The sequence below is a fragment of the Anas platyrhynchos genome, chromosome 5 (assembly GCF_047663525.1).
Source record: "Anas platyrhynchos isolate ZD024472 breed Pekin duck chromosome 5, IASCAAS_PekinDuck_T2T, whole genome shotgun sequence".
In the NCBI taxonomy this organism is placed as follows: Eukaryota; Metazoa; Chordata; class Aves; order Anseriformes; family Anatidae; genus Anas; species Anas platyrhynchos.
The window spans coordinates 66061826-66077888 of record NC_092591.1 but is presented as its reverse complement, the minus strand read 5'-3'; the positions used below and the strand labels follow the sequence as shown (position 1 = coordinate 66077888).

Below are 16063 nucleotides of genomic sequence, written 5' to 3'. Positions count from 1 at the left end.
AAAGTTAGGAAGCATGAAGAGGACAAGCTTCCCAGGAAGGATTCAAAGCCATGTGAATCTACTAAAAGCAAACCCAAAAAAAAAAAAAAAAAAAAAGGAAGATAGCATAGTATTGATCTTACATGTGCTTCCACTGAAGAAATAAGACAACTACATATATGTGGAAATAAAATAGATATTATTAAACTATAAAATACTTTTTCTTCCATCAGCAAATAAACTCCTCAACAAGTTAAAATTAATTTTCCAAACTACTGTTAGCTTTGAATAAATGTTAGAAAATTGTGAAACACAAAGGACAAGGACGACACCAATGTCATTCCAACTTTTTAAAAGGGCAAACATCAACACAATGAGATAATAAAATAGTAAGTGCAGATTTTAATCAATAAATTTAACACAGAGTACGTCTGAGAAGACATACAATTTCGCAGAATACATCTTTTTTTGTAAGATTACAAGACTGTGGATAAAAGTAACTGTGATGCCTCTAACAACCTCCTGGAAAGATATAACTTAATGCTATCTGTCACTGAGGAAAAGGGCCTTATTTAATATTAATACCACGTATACAAAATTAACTACAAATAGGCTAAATTAAAGATCTCTAAACATACCTACAATATGGCCTCAACACAGATTTTTTTCTATTTCAGTGCCACTAATATTATCAACACTAAAAGGATAACATAAGAAAGTGGACAACTGATGTAGTTTGCCACCATTTACCATTTTATCAACCTAGTCCATCCGCAAAAAAACAACAACAACAACAACAACAACAAAAAAAAACAGAAAAAGCCAAATAATGTGAACAGTCATGCAAAATGCATCTGAGAGAGAAGACATGGTAGTTGCTGAGTAAGGGGCTGTACTGTCCAAGGGGGTATTATCCTTGTCTGTAGCATAGGTGCTGCTCTGAAATACTGTGCCTGAAGCAAGGATCTGTTGAGCATAATGCCCTTCTCATTTGCAAGCGTGGAACTTGCAAACTTATATAAATAACTGTTTAGAAGTGACTACTACTTTGGTATCTTATTTAAATTAACATCAGCTGTGAAAACGATGGATGAGTAACACTAAATTCCAATTCTCTGTCTCATGGGATTTTAAATAGGCAGACTCAGAAGGGGGTGGATATTAATTCACATGTATGGACAAATAACCAGACCAGTTGCTCAGTGTTCTTCGGAGCTCCATGATGGTAAGGCGGAGATTTTCAGCACAGCATAATAATAATAATCAGCCCTAATTTTAGCCTTTAAAGGAATGAGCACTATTCATTCTGTGTGTGTTATGCTGTTTTCAGAGCAGCACGTTAGAGCATGCTGTATGCCACCATAAACCAACGCCTTGAAAGTCACTGATGCCGCACACATCAAGCTTTGCGTGTTTCTTGCACAACTCCTGGCGGGCTCCGAGGCGCGCAGCGTCCACGATCAGGTCAAGCCCCAGGCCCGCAGGCCCTGCAGGCCGCCGCGGCGGGGACACGCTCCGCTCCGCTCCTGCAGCCTGGGCAGCCTCGGCCGCTCTGCCCCGCGCTCCGAGCTGGGCGCTGCCGCCGCTCGCTGGGACCGAGCTCCGCAGCCCCCCAGGCCCGCAGCGGGAGGGAGGGAGGCGTCTCCCGCGGCTCCCCTCCGGGACGCGCTGGCACCGGGACACGGCCCCGGGGCCTCCGCCCGGTGGCGGCGGAGCCGGGGGCCCAAGCGCGCTCCTCCCTTCAGCGCCCTCCCCGAGTCGGCCCCTTCCTCCCGCTGCCCCGAGCCCTTTCCTCTCCCCGAGCCTCCTCCCCCCCCACCCCCCATTTTAAGGTAACTCCGAGGACACGCGCGCCCCTGATTTTTACCTTCTTTAGCTTTTTTCCTCCTCGCCAGCGTGCCGCCGAGCTTGCCCAGGAAGGAGTCATCTTTCTTTCGGGACGGGGGCGATTTCGGGGTGGGGGACTTAGGGGAAGAAGGGGACTTCTGGGGGGAAGTTGCCATGACGGCCGGGCCGGCGCTGGGGGATGAAGGAGACGGGTCCGAGGCCCCGATGCCGTGGGAGGCTGCTCCCGGCTCTGAACGGAAGCGGAATTATTTCAAGCATTTGAGGCAGCTCCTGCTTCGTTCTCCCGCTCCTGCCCTGCCTCCCGCCCGCCCTCCCTCTCGCTCGCTCGGCGCCCGCCGGGGAGGGCCCGCTCCCCTCACACGGCCTCCGCCGGCACCTGCCTCAGCCCAGCGGCCGCTCCCGCCCGAAGACCCTTGGCGCCCAGCGGCCGCTCGCGCCCAGCGATGCCCCCCGGGCACCTCATTTTATCAGCCTTTTGGGGAGGGCCACTCCCGATTGTCCAAACTGTCCTCACACCACCTCGCAGACGGGTTAGTCACCACCTCAGGCTGCTCTGTCAAACGCACCCATGTATGTGACCTCACAGGTGAAACCATGAGTTAGCGTGGATATCAGAAGTTTCCACACTGCTCCGAGAAGAACTCATGAAGGAATCAAGTGCCACCACATGGTTTTGTGCAACTTCAAGCTAATACATGCAGTTCAGTCTTGAGCACATGCTGCAAAGCAGCCCTGGAGGTTACCACTACGTCTGTCATCAGAGGAAGAAGACATGGCGATGTCCATTTCTACACAGAAAAACAACAACGACAACAAACGGTTGTAGTAAGACCATTAAAAAAGCAGTGGGAAAGAAAGATGACCTAGCACAATAGATTGCCTATACCAATCCTTTTATTTGCAGATGGGTAGCTTAAGAGAGAGGCATCTTTAAAACAGCTAATTTGCTCCAACTGGTAGCTAGTTCATGAGGCATCCAGGACTGGAACAGCATTAATGTCATCTGGATGCACTACTTTCACTTACCACTTAATCACTCGATTAACAATTCAGGCAAAAAGCCACACACACTTCATGCAAATATCTAGCTATCCATTAGGCATAATAAGTAAAATGAAATTAACGTGAGTATATTTCTAAATCAGTTAGTAATTGTGTTTTTACAAGCTGGTAACATTGGTAAGCTGATGAGGAGTACACAACAATGAATATTTGTTGTATGCAGTTAGTATATGCCTTGGGGAAAAACTTTGTCTTTACAGACATCAGTTAAAAGCAGGAATGAGCCCAAGCCACTACACCACTCTCATGCTTCCTTACATTTGCACTGGCTCAGAGCAACTACTGCATCTCTGGACTGTTGTCTCTAGGACACGCACCGAATTTCACACATTAGTACTACTCACATACTGTATGGATTAGGATATGAACAGTTTTGAACATTTTTCAAGAAAATAATATAATATGAATAAAAAGATTTTTAAGAATATGTTAAAAGAAAAAGAAACCAACACGTCAAGTAATTTGTTAAATGCAGGTGAATCTGTCACATTTACAAATAGAGAAAAAAAAAAAAAAACAACAACTGAATCTCCATGTGGACCCAAATAAATACACACAAATGTCAATATAGGGTTTTGTGGGCACAGCAGGAGAGAGAGCATTTTGGCAAGCATGCATGTGCTTGCTTTTGTACCACTAAATTTTGTGTTAAAGACAGAAAAAACAAACCAGACACACATGAACAGGAATGGGAGCTGGGCTGCACAGCAAAGTCAGAATTCAGCGTGCACTTGCCAGGTCTCACACAAAATAAATAAAAAGACCTAACATCTTTCTTTTACTGTTTCCTATTTCATTACTCTCGGCATATGTAAATTAGATGTCAAATGCAATACTACTTATTTAATAGCCCCATGAGCTATGGGTAAATGCTCATCACAAGGAGAAAGTACATTTCAAATCAAATTTAATGTTAAAAATCATCTCTATCAGATCTGGAAACATGAACACTGCGTGCCTTAAGTAATAATGCTAAGGGATAAGAAAAAGAGACAAACCTAAGTTTACCTTTTTTTTTTTTTTAATGGGTTCCTTTCTGATTTTATTTGTAGTTCTCTTAGATGTAATATTGCAAGGTTTTTCTACTTATGATGATTCTACTTACGATGATTGTCTCTGAGGGCAGTTACAACATTTTTTTTTTCTGTATCTTATATTTAGAACTACATATGCTACTTTTTCTTTTGATGTGGAAATATACGTGGACATATAATCTTCATTTAATATTGCATTCAGCACAAAGGTTCTTATAGATATGCACAAAGTCTAACTTATGGCAGACGTGGGAATGTTGATTTTAAATATCTGACTCATCTTTAAATAGTATTTTAACCACAAATAAAAGCTGCAGTAATATGAATTTAGTGGGGATTTTCGTTTGGCTAGATTTTTGTTCTGCTTCCCATTTGACAGTTGGATACTTTCATAATCATGCTCTATGATCCCATGCACAGGACACAACAGCATGAGGCTGCCATTCAGGCTGGCCCTGTTGTATCTGGCACATAGGAATCTGGAGCAGACCACAAGGGCTCTCACTGTGCTCCCTGTCAGCACCTCGTTCCTAAAGATAAGCCAGCCAGTAGCACATACATATTTGCATGTATGTGATCAGGATACAATTAATTGTATCCAGACAATAAAAGAAGGCTAAATCACTATACTTAAATGCATTTTAATTCACCTGCATATCTGTCTATGCACACGTGTTTTTTATTTCTTTCACTGCAGGACTCAGAATGATCAGGAACAGAATCTTGTTTCTGACTGAGGTGGAAGAGATAGGATACATAATAAGTATACCCATGATGGGCTAGGTCGCTAGGGCAAGAAAAAGCACTGTGTCAGCGGAAAGGATATTATACAATCATCATCTGAGAAGGCTGTCTCACAGGAGAGAGGTCAGCACTGATGTTGTATGTGGTTTTTAAAAGTACTCTTTTTATTTTATTTTATTTTAAAATAATGAACACACAAGCTTAAGATAAGCTGGTTAAGGCCATGCAGTAAATTGTTTGTTTGTCTTGGAGTTCAACATTTGTCTCCTAAGTGTACATTGTGTACATCTGCACTAGCCTTTTAACTGCTTGGTCATTTTTGGTCATTTCAACAGTGGAAGTGGTATTTTCAAAAATGCTCTAGTGACCTAATGCTCTTCCTCTAATTGCTTACAGCCAAACTCTTCACTGACTTCAGGAAGAACAGAACTAGACCAAAGTCTACCCTTTTTATTTTTTTACATAGTAAAACCCGGCTATCTGCTGACCTGCCAATTCTACACTGTTAACTACTGAACACGCCCACCCACCCCTTGGCCCTGCGTAATAGTTAACAGCATTTTAAAAGAGGCTGCTTAGAAGCATAAGAAAGATAATGTATTATATACAACTACGGAGATTAATTATTTGTAAGGTTTCAAAGGAAATAAAGTGGTTTTGAAACTTCTCAGTCAGATAAGAATATCATCCTGGCATTTAATGCTTCTGGCAACCTGTGGTTCTGTCAATCAGTTACCTATAAATACAAGTCCAAGTTTATATGCACTTACACCTGACCTTGTTGAGACAGTTTTAGAAAAAATCGGTATCGAATTTTTCTTAATGAGCATCCCTTGTACCACACACTTGTGCCTGTAATTTTGTACATCTGTTACACAAATATTCCAGCAAGAACATTGCTGGCATGCAGGGCCACCACATCTCTTTCAGTAGTTGATTGGTACCAGCAGAAGAAACTACCTGGAAAAAATAAAATTAAAAAAAAAAAAGTTCATAAATTCTGGGGGCAAAAAGAAATCCAGTCAATATCCTATACATAAGGTATTTTCAAAGATGTAGGTTCATGAGATGCAGCTGCTGTGAAGACTAAGGGGATAGCACTCCCCAGCTAACATGATAAACCCATTATGCTGGACTATGTAAATAACTGTATGATCCATGCAGTACTCAGCAGAGAAAGCCTTAGGCCTTCTTAACAGTAACAAAACTTTAAAAGATATACAGAATCTCCAATCTACTAAACCACATCCTGGTATGTGCTTAAGCAGAAAATAAATCAGTATTTCTCTCTGGAAAAAGACTGCTAAACTAAAGTGAAAATTTTATTAGAAATCACATAATCCTTAAGCTAAGAATCAAAGATTTCAAGGCACAGGTCCTCAAAGTTTGTTGTGTGGACCCAGAGAAAGCTGTCCAAATAGCCCAAAAATGTGAGGCATTCCTTTATCTTGAGAGTGACCAGATTGATCTTGAGGCAAATAATGGCTTACAAAATCATTTCCCTGAACTTCCTGTCCAATCGGCTTTCTTTAGACCTATGATCTTTTGAAGAGGGGACATAGGGAGATGAATAGCAGTAAATTCCTTTACTGAGGGCATTTCTCCCCACTTCCTGCTCTGCACCAGCAGGGCCCCCCCCAGCTGATGACCTGCTGAGTGTAAAGTCAATGTGTCTGTAAGGTTTTAAACACAGATAAAAGTTTGATGTATTATTTCCAGTAACCCAGCAAGTAGGTAATTCCTGTGCAGTCCTGATAACTTAGAAGTGGTATCATCAGAGAAGTCACTGCCATACCTGTCTGCCTCTCAGGCACACAGGATTGAAGGGAAAGGTTGCGACAAAAGAAGAAAAACCTCAGTTCAAATGTGCCAAAAATTACCTTGAGCTCTGAAGAGAAGCTGCCATCTGTCTGTTGTCTGATGAGGAGAGAACTATCAATTAGTTCAGAGTCACTGAGCAGAGGACAACAGCGCAGGTGCCCATATAGGCTGAAATCTTGCCTATCTGCTTCTCTCATCTCAAGCAACACGCTGTCTTGCTCTGTAAGGCTCTTCCACTGGCAGAAAGTAACAGAACAAGACCTAACATAAGTAAAGTTAAGATTTAAGTTAAGACTTTGATCATCAATTCTCAGTGATCCAATCAGGGACACTTTTCCTTCAAGTCTTCATAGGCTGTTATTGTTTGTATGTCAGATCTTAAGAAATTAGGTTGTCAATTCCTGTGTAAGAACATAAGGAAGTCATTGATCTTATGGATTTCACACCTCATGTGTTAAGAGCTGAATACTGTCTAGCTTCAGGGTGTCATTATTTCTAAACTATAGAACGCATCTGTGAACTGCAAGACAGTGTAATTTACTTACCAGTATATGAATTAAGGAACTGATCCTTCTTACCCACAGATTTTTCTTAGACGCACATTATTACCCTACCAAGGGAGGGAAATTACTATAGAAATGACTGGAACTTCAGAGAGTGAGATACAATTTTATTTCTTCAAATACAAAGTTGCTCACATCTAGTCCATTTAGATATGGCCAATACGTTCCAGCACATCACATTATACCCAACAATGACAGTGCCAAGAACTGAAAAAAAAAAAAATCCATAAATCCATTATACGTTAGTGAGTCAATTTACAGAAAAGATTGAGCAGCAAGAACACTCATAACCAAATACTCTTAAATACATTTATAATAAAGTCAGCCATATTAAATTGACCTATGAACAGTGCACATAACTTTTCTTTTACCTCCTCTACTCTCACAATACATGAAGATCTGCTTTAAATTGCAGGTGATTATTTATTTATTTTTAAATCACCTGCATAGTTCATTTTTGGATCTAATCTTGTGAGGTACACAGTATCAGTCAGGATAATGGTAGCCCAACGGGTTTTTACATGCAGGAGCAGACACACAAGACTTGCAGTTGTGGATGGAGTGTGTTATGGCACACAGAAAAGTATTTTTTTAGTAAATAATATTTCTGAGGTCCATAAAATGCTGATGGCTCTCATCTCCTGTTGACTTTAATATTCTCAACTCTCAATGGCCAAACAAGGATCTGCTATAATGTGAAGTCTCAGGGCCTGTCTACAATGTGGAGTGACCTGAACCTGGGCATTTGCAGTGTGGCACCTTACCTGGGCAAGAGGATCAGACTTTGGCAGAGTATCTGCCCCTCAGGACAAGGTGCTTCATGTTCTTCTGAGGCTGCCCTTCCTCCCGCTCTTTGTACAGCAGCAACAGGAGGATGAATGGGCTTTTCTGAGAGTAGCAGTGAGGTGAAAAAAACAGTCCTTAATTGATATAACTGAGGGCTTCTGTGCTGAATTACCATCCTGTGCAAAGCACTAAGAAAAATGGTTGCTTTAAAACGTTAAAAATTATGTTGAAAGTACTATGACTCTCAGTTTTCTACAGAGAACAACGATGGATGATCTAGACAGTATTAATCTACTGGACTACATGAGGCTTCTGGGAACAGTGGTAAAATCCAGAAATTTTCTCCACAAAACTGGAAATGCCAGAAGATTTCAACAGAGAAAATTTAAATATTTATTGCTGTCCTGCTTGCTTCTACTTTGTGTCAATCTTAAGTAATAGAGATGGTTTAAAAAAACACTCACTGCAATCCATCTAAAAACAAAAAATGTAAACTGAAGATCAAAGTATGCTCTGCATATGAATGACAGCAGGAAAAAAAAAAACACCAAACCGATAGTAATTTTGACATATATTCAGGGATTCTGTTATTTCTTTCCAAGATGAAATACAAATTATATTGCTAAGGTCCTATATGTTATATTGAAGGGTATCCCACTAAGATATTGCTGTTTAAATCTAAATTCATATTTATACTAATAATTACCAAATTGATAAAGCTATCTAGTCTACTATCCAGGCCTTTACCTATAAATAACTGTTAGAAATACACTTTTATTTATGGAAATTGCAGACAACATCCAAACTAGAAAATATGAGACACTTATCCTCTTTAAACCGGCTAATAAATAAGTATAAATACATAAATATTGCAGAACACTACTATGTTCATTGCACCAATAGAGGTATATTGTAAATCTGTGGTGAACAGTAAAATCTTGCTTTTAATTTTAAAAAGGATATTTTAAATTTCTTACAATACAGAAAAAAAAACATTCATAAATTATTATGACAGGATTCAGTGTGTCCGTTACCCTACAAGTAGCTACCAAGAGGGTTTTTTTAGCTTTTTTTTTTTTTTGTAACAAGAATGCTTGTAGCTTTGGCTGCAAGACAGAAAACTCTTGCAAATAAGCACCGTTTTTGAAATAATGAGAACATCAAATCTTAGTCAAAGCATGAGGTAAAATGATATTCAAGAATAAACAGGCTTTCAGTTTCTCCTTTTTTTTTTCTTTTTTTTTTTTTTCCGGTTTGAAAATGTAGTGCATCATACATAGAGTTGGGAATGTTAGCAATCTTAAATGGCACAATTATCTCAGATTTAAGAAAGTACTTAAAAGTATGCTGAATACTAATGATAATTTCTGCACATCTGCTATGCCAATGTCTGTTTGTACAATGCATGTACAAAAAAATATAGCAGATACCTCCTTTAAGCAAAAAAATCTCCATATATACTTTCGAGCAGTAATATAAACATAATTTAAGTATACTCACAACATTTTCTATTAAATGTTCCCATTACAAAACAATATTTTTGCAAATGTTTTGATAAATTATTCTAAGGGAGATTTGTAACTGCTACACTACTCATGACACCCTATGATAATATTTGTGATATATTTTATGAAACAACTGTAAAATCTACCCTATAGATGCTAATCAGGTCTGGGTTTTAAAATTATCATTCAGCATATTTTAGAAAAGATCTTTATCTGTGCCATACAATAGCTATTTTGAGCCTATAACAGTTTTAAGGATAAGTCACCCATTTGATGATCCCTTACAAAATGCAGGGATTTAATATTGTTTCAACATCTTGTTCAAAAATACACAGTATTCTAAAACTTAGAAATACCTGGAAAATTAATTTCTGACATTGCATTTACAATAGCTTTAATGAGTGCTTATACATAGTTATTAGTCAAAAGACCCTTCCTCCACCAGAAATAAAAACTAATTATTTATTATTAAACAATTTTATACACGAAACTTGCTTTTTGTCCTTTAAATAGTTCATCATTGCTTGGCTGTGCCAAAATATCCCCAAAACCACGTACAGAGTCAGACAAACAGATGGAAAGTAATGCCATCTCAAAAATACTGGATGATGTCATCATGTTTCTCAGGAACTCTATTCTCAGCATTAAAATAAAATTCCAAGAAAACATCAGAGCTCCAATTTCCCTTTTACAGACCGTGACGCCCATCACACAGGTAAATCCAGTCCCATTCTTTATTCTTGAAGCTGACAGTGAATTGACTCACTCGAGTGTAAGCAAAGAAACTGCTTAAGATAACAAGATGACCTTTCCCAAATAAGCTGACTTCAAATTTGAATTCCCTCATATTTCATAAGATAGTACCTCTGTGATTATGAATATTGCTGAAATCATGTTTATTTACATATGGCTGTTTAAATCCCACTCAGCTGATAGCCTCTAGATACGATAATACTTTCAAAGTGCTGATCTTCTGCTTTTTCTTTCACTCTCTGCTCCTCTAAGGCAGACACAAGTTTGTCCCTTTCTTCAACCGTTTTCATCATCTCAGTAAAAATTTCATCCTCCTCATTTAGATCCATCTCATCTTTAAGGGTGTCTAAAAGACCATAAAACAAGAGGTTAGAATCTAGATCACTATATTGTTATGCTTTGCATTTTAACTGTTGATGTGCAGCATGAATTAATATTAGTCATCAAGAAATGAAGACAATGGCAGTTAATATTTTCTATGTTTGTGTTCAGGGAAAATTTATCCTGCATTTGGGCCATTTAAGGTTGCCCATTAAGGCCCCTAAATTCTATATTAGGACTTTTAGCAAAGCTTAGGCTGTGGAATTAGTAGTAAGGGCACTACGTATTTACAAAAACATTTATAAATGTTGCCTAAACATCACACCATAATTAAAATGTTATATAGCAGAAAGCACTTTACTATATCAGGAAATAAACTATAAGGTAACAACATTTATGTTGGATTTTAAATTGAATTTATAAAATTTTAAAAGCTTAGTTGCAAAATGCAGAATCTAAGTAAATTTATAGGGTTTGTTTGTTTGTTTGTTTTTCCCAGAAAAAAAAATATTGAAAATAACAGTAGTTTGCAATCCAGGTGCTTAGAACACAATAGGATATTTTGGCATATTCAGTGCTATGCATTCCCCCCCCCCCTTCTGCCTGCATTCCTACTACCCACGCTCCATTTTCTAATAGTGAATGAAAGGACAAACCCAAACTGTAATCCAAAGTACATAAAAATAGTTCCAAAGTACTGCGGCAACTGGTAGCACCAGAGTTAACTGAACCTCTCTTGCATTATGTAGTTGAAGAAATCACTTCCTGTAACTGCCCATCATCATGTTAGGTGTATGCTGCTGCAGGCACAGCACAATCAGGGCCATTAGGTGTGCTTCTGATCTAATCCAGTTTAAAAATTGGGCAGGTTAGCTCAGCTTTCTTTATTCCGAGTCAGGTGAAAAGATCTTACAAGTTGGATGTTGCTGGCTGAGCTGCACTCACAGAAGAGCACAGGAGGAAGAACATCAGCCCCTCTGCTCCTCAGAGCAAGGAGGGACTCACATGGACACAGTCTATGGCTGCAGGCTGGAACATGCTCCCTGCTTTGACTTACCATCAACAGCCATCTTCTCTCTCAGCTTCTGTTCCAACCTGCTTTGGTGGTCTTCCAGTTCTAGTTCTTGGGCTCTGGATACAATAAAAAGCACATTAAATAGTATATATATATTTAGTAAAGACATACGTATATTAGTATTATTTCAACCAAGACTTTGTGTATTGTTTATCCTCCTAATGGGCAGTCAAAGCTAAAAGCTTAGTCTCTGCACAGCAATGCCAGAAGCACCAATACCACCTTTTGTATTATGTATTGGATTAAGCTCCCTCTTACATCACAACAGTTGGGGCTTTGACCAGCTGTGCCTTGTTCGTGGCACTCAGAACAAGATTCTGGACCCTCCCATAAACTAAGAGCCCTGCCAGAAGTAAGTAACGACTGCTGCAGCTCTATTCACCTTCCCACATTGACCAGAGATAGTGGAAAAAATATCTGGCAGTCACCTATGCCTATCTGCTGAACCTGTTTCAAACAAAGCAAGGTGAGGCAACGACAACCAATGTTGTTTCCATCAATCACAAACAGTGGCACTTGAGACAGCTCTTTACTGTCTTGGTGTATATACTTTTTCATCTCTGTAGGAGAAAAGATCAAGGAATTCACTATGTCCAATGAAAACTGAGATAAGCTTGTCAGACTATTTTTCTTCCACAGGACAAAGTGCCCAAGTGTTCATTACACCTACATAATTAGACCCACACTACATAAAGGCAGAACACCTGTATGCTGTAGTGGTTTAGAGTATCCTATAGGATTGAAATAATTGAGCCACTGTGTGAGGGAAAGATGAGGAGGGCTCAGCTGAAAATCTGTGATCAAAACAGACTGCAGCTACTGCGGATGCATTTATTCTACAACAGTTCCAAACTCCATCACACAGAAGGGTGGGTAGATGTCATGTGAGTACAAATTCTTGTCTCCCCTTTGCTTCTTTAGTACTAATGCTCATTCTTACTTACACAATCAAAAGCTCAGACTCGTAACGCATTAATTTATTCTTCTCCAGGACCAGCTCAAACCACTCATGTAGCATCTGAGTTTCATCTTGTGTACCTGAATCTGCTTAAAATAGGAGAGTTGAATATGCATTACTGAGTTTCCTTCCAATGCTTTTGCCACTTAAGGTCACTTTAAATAGTCCTCATTTATAATGCTAGGTGAGCTCAAATGCAGATTTTTTTATTCTTTGTGCAACTAATAACAGTAACATCAAACATAACACATAACATTCCTGTTTATGCCGTTACGCTGTATTTTATTGCAGTTAAAGATGCATTACCTTTTAAAGCACTATTGCTTTGGAAGTTAGCTTTTTTTGTTGTTTCATATATATATAAATATATACTTTAAATATAGTCACTCACTTTTAGTTCTGCCTTTGATAACATAGTTTCTTTGTTGACAGTGGACTCCAGAACTCTATTTAGAAATTGATATCCCACTAACACAGTCAGATTTGGGATGTACTTGCTGGCAGATATCAGCCTAATCCCTGCTTCCAGTGGGCGTCACATGTACAATCTAATCCAGTAGAGATGTCCATTCCTTTGCCAACTGGCCTCTAAATCTGTATTAATCTGTATTTGCTTTAATCGGCAGCAAAGGTTGTGGTACACAAAAAATCTATTATTCTAGGGTAGCTTTGGAACAACTGGGGTTAGGGCATCACTGTAGACATTGTACAGATACAATAATAATACAGATACAATAATAAAATAATGAGATGGTTTCTCTCCCAAAGAGTTCACAGTCTGAGTCTATTTTGCTAAAGAGGATGAATTCCTCTTTCACCAGGTAAAGGCTTTTATTGCTCTAAAAGAGAGCAATAAAGAACCCCTGGGTGTTTTTCAATGGCACGTCAGAGGGTGTTAAAGGGTTTGCGCCCTTTCACACGACCCTCCCCAAACATCCTTGTTCAGGTCTGTCCCATACACTTGCAGTGTTTGTTGCATCAACAGGATGTAGTTACTGGAGGAGATAGTGACTTTCCTACCTATATTAATCAAAAATGGCTTATTGATTACATATTGCTCTACTTTTCTTTTGCAAACCTATCTGTGAATGTGTAAGTTCATTTTACCAGCTGTATCTCAATCAAGCCAGTCAAGAGAATATCTAAGCCCAATGATATTCCTAAACAAGTTGAAGCTGTCCACCTTCTGAAGTGGACACAGTTACGGAGTTTTCTCGCAGTTTTTAACATGCAACTTACTTCATGCTTTCCATCTTTTTTTCTTTTTTTTTTTTTTTAAACAAAACAAAAGCACTCAGCCACCCTTCAATGTGACCCCAGTACTGATGCAGAATTACAATCGGGCACTGTCATCTCAGAGAGCCCAGGTCTCCTCATGCCAGCAATAGAATTGTGTGGGCCCCTGTGCCGAGGACAGGAGTCATGGTGGCTTGTACACTGTTTGGTGATTTCCCATTGGGATTTGCTTTGTTACTGTGAAACAGGATAGTAAAGCAGCAGGAGAGAAAAAGAGCAAAGAAATCTTGCTCTTATTGCTGAATGATTCCAATAAAGCTTGGCCATAAGGGATGTGTTCCTAAAGGATCTTCCAGGTCAGCAAGTGGTGATAAAAAAATCTTCTCAAAGTGACTGCCAGAGCACATCTGGCTGGGATGTGTCAATGGTAGCTTGTCACAGATTCAGCACAGGGATATAGTGGTAGTATTCAGAGCCTTTGGTCTTCATGTGTCATCATCAGAAATTATCATCTGGAACTGATTGTCATAGAGTCATTAAAAACATTGCTATTGCAGGAATGTGTATGTCCCGCACATACAGAGATGAGTATTCCCTGTTTGCTGTTTTCTTGATTAGGCAAAAATACATATATATTTTTTAAACATTTCCTCTTTACACTTTAAAACCTCTCTCTCTAATAACAGTGTATTGTAGCTTGATTGAGGTACACAAACAGAAATGTGCTTTGCAAAAACGTCACTCAGTGGAAGCCGAAATAAAAATAGCCTTTGTTTTCTTACTTGTTCATCTCACAGAACACTCCCCTAGCGTTCCCAGGGGCATTTTTCCTTGAGCTTTTCAAATGTTTCGTAATAACACTGTTAATAGTTGAGTCTGATGGACTGCTTTATGCCTTCCAAGGGCAAAACAAGCCACTGAAGCATTTGGCGTAAGGTAGTAAGACAAATATTTTTTAAATGTTAAAGGAAAAAACATTTGAGAGTCTGTTTTGTGAGCTATGCTGGCTTTTTGTTACAGCATTACTAAAGCAAAACTTTCCTTCTGGTTTGCCCAAATCTCTTGTAACCAAAATCCCACTTGAAAGTTCAATGCTCTAATTACATCATAGCCATTTCTGTATTAATCGCTTCTGAGGGAAAGAGGCTGTAATGAGCTTTCACTGTCAAACTTTCATTCCACAGAGCAATGTTATGCTGTCCCTATGTACAGCAGTTACACAGTAAGGGGGACCCTGAGAATTTGCACTGCCTTGGGAACTTCTAGACCTCATATTCCTTATTCATCGAAGTTGTCAGCTGATCGCTTTGGACTCTGTTAAAAGTTCTGAGAAACCCTGGATATGATGCTTATAAATCAAAAACTACCCACAATATGTACAGAAGTTTGTTCACCTTCCAAAACACATACATGCACACACACACATATTTATTTTGTAATTTTTTGTTTTCTTTCTTTTTTTTTTTTTTTTTAAATGCATGAATTGTTGTCACTACAATTAGAAGATCATCAAAGCCTCATTTTGCTCAACAGTCTTCATGGGAGTTGTTTCACACCCATGCATGTTCTCTTCTAATTCAGCTGAGGAGCTAATGAATAACTCCTCCTAACAAAGGGGCCATTCATCCCCTGCTTACAGAATTATTAGAGAGTTGCGCAAATGTCACTGAAGACTAGTGTTTGCAGACCTGTCTCTAAATTTGGTTATTCACAACCTTTCCAGTTCAATATTATTGCTGAACCGTGATTGTTTTCTAATTACCTTAATAATACCTATTAAACCACTTGAATTACATAAGCACAGACCTACTTAAATACAACTTAACCTAATAAACAGTGGTCATTCATTAAACAATAATGCCCATTATTTTTAAGAAGATTGAATGGAACATTATACTCACTGATTCTTGCATCATTACATGTGTGTTGTTACAAGCAACAAAGCACTCATGTTTTGTTTGGGAAACTTACAGAAACTTCATGCTTTTGCACCAGAATAGTTATTGAGACACGGTAACATCCTATATTTCAGTAGCTGCCCTATTTGTAACTGGCCACCTACACGCAAACAATCAACAGGGAGAAAAAATAGTACTTTCACCTTAATGAGGGCAATCCAATTACTAAGGATGGGAAGAGAATGAGAAGCATCAATCTCTTGGCAGACAGCCTTCTTTAGGAAATGTGATTGTCAAAACAGCAAAACCAAGAAGTAGCTCTAGACCATTTATCCTGGTATTCTGCATCTATCCCATGAGCTAGAAATCTCTTGCCCCCCATATTTTTGATGTCTCCATAAACCACTCACCTGTAAAGAAAAAAGCTAAAACACCAGATCCTCAGTCTCTTTAGGACACTTTCTCATAGGTGGTAAAGTG

General features: G+C 39.0%; 2 protein-coding genes and 1 long non-coding RNA gene across 29 annotated transcripts in view; 1 reads left to right on the top strand and 2 right to left on the bottom strand.

Annotated features, from left to right (window-relative positions):
- Positions 1-2215, bottom strand: part of PARVA (parvin alpha) — a 66407-nt gene extending 64192 nt beyond the window's left edge. Inside the window, exon 1 of the mRNA XM_027461216.3 lies at positions 1847-2215. Within this exon, the coding sequence (XP_027317017.1) occupies positions 1847-1982 (136 nt within the window). The 5' untranslated portion in view covers positions 1983-2215. The remainder of the gene's footprint in view (positions 1-1846) is intronic.
- LOC140002700 (uncharacterized) lies at positions 1566-4241 on the top strand. Its single transcript, XR_011809957.1, has 2 exons — positions 1566-1811; positions 2414-4241. It is a non-coding gene; the product is annotated as an uncharacterized lncRNA (long non-coding RNA).
- Positions 4242-7141: 2900 nt separating this feature from the next.
- MICAL2 (microtubule associated monooxygenase, calponin and LIM domain containing 2) overlaps positions 7142-16063 on the bottom strand; it is a 160852-nt gene continuing 151930 nt past the window's right edge. For 25 of the 27 annotated variants that reach the window (XM_038180586.2, XM_072039424.1, XM_038180588.2 and 22 more), the window contains 3 exons: positions 12436-12538; positions 11474-11547; positions 7142-10441 (listed from right to left, as the gene is read on the bottom strand). In XM_038180586.2, coding sequence (XP_038036514.1) covers positions 10257-10441; positions 11474-11547; positions 12436-12538 — 362 coding nt within the window. In that variant the 3' untranslated portion in view covers positions 7142-10256. The remainder of the gene's footprint in view (positions 10442-11473; positions 11548-12435; positions 12539-16063) is intronic. The other 2 variants (XM_038180593.2, XM_072039436.1) reach the window with 1 other exon arrangement.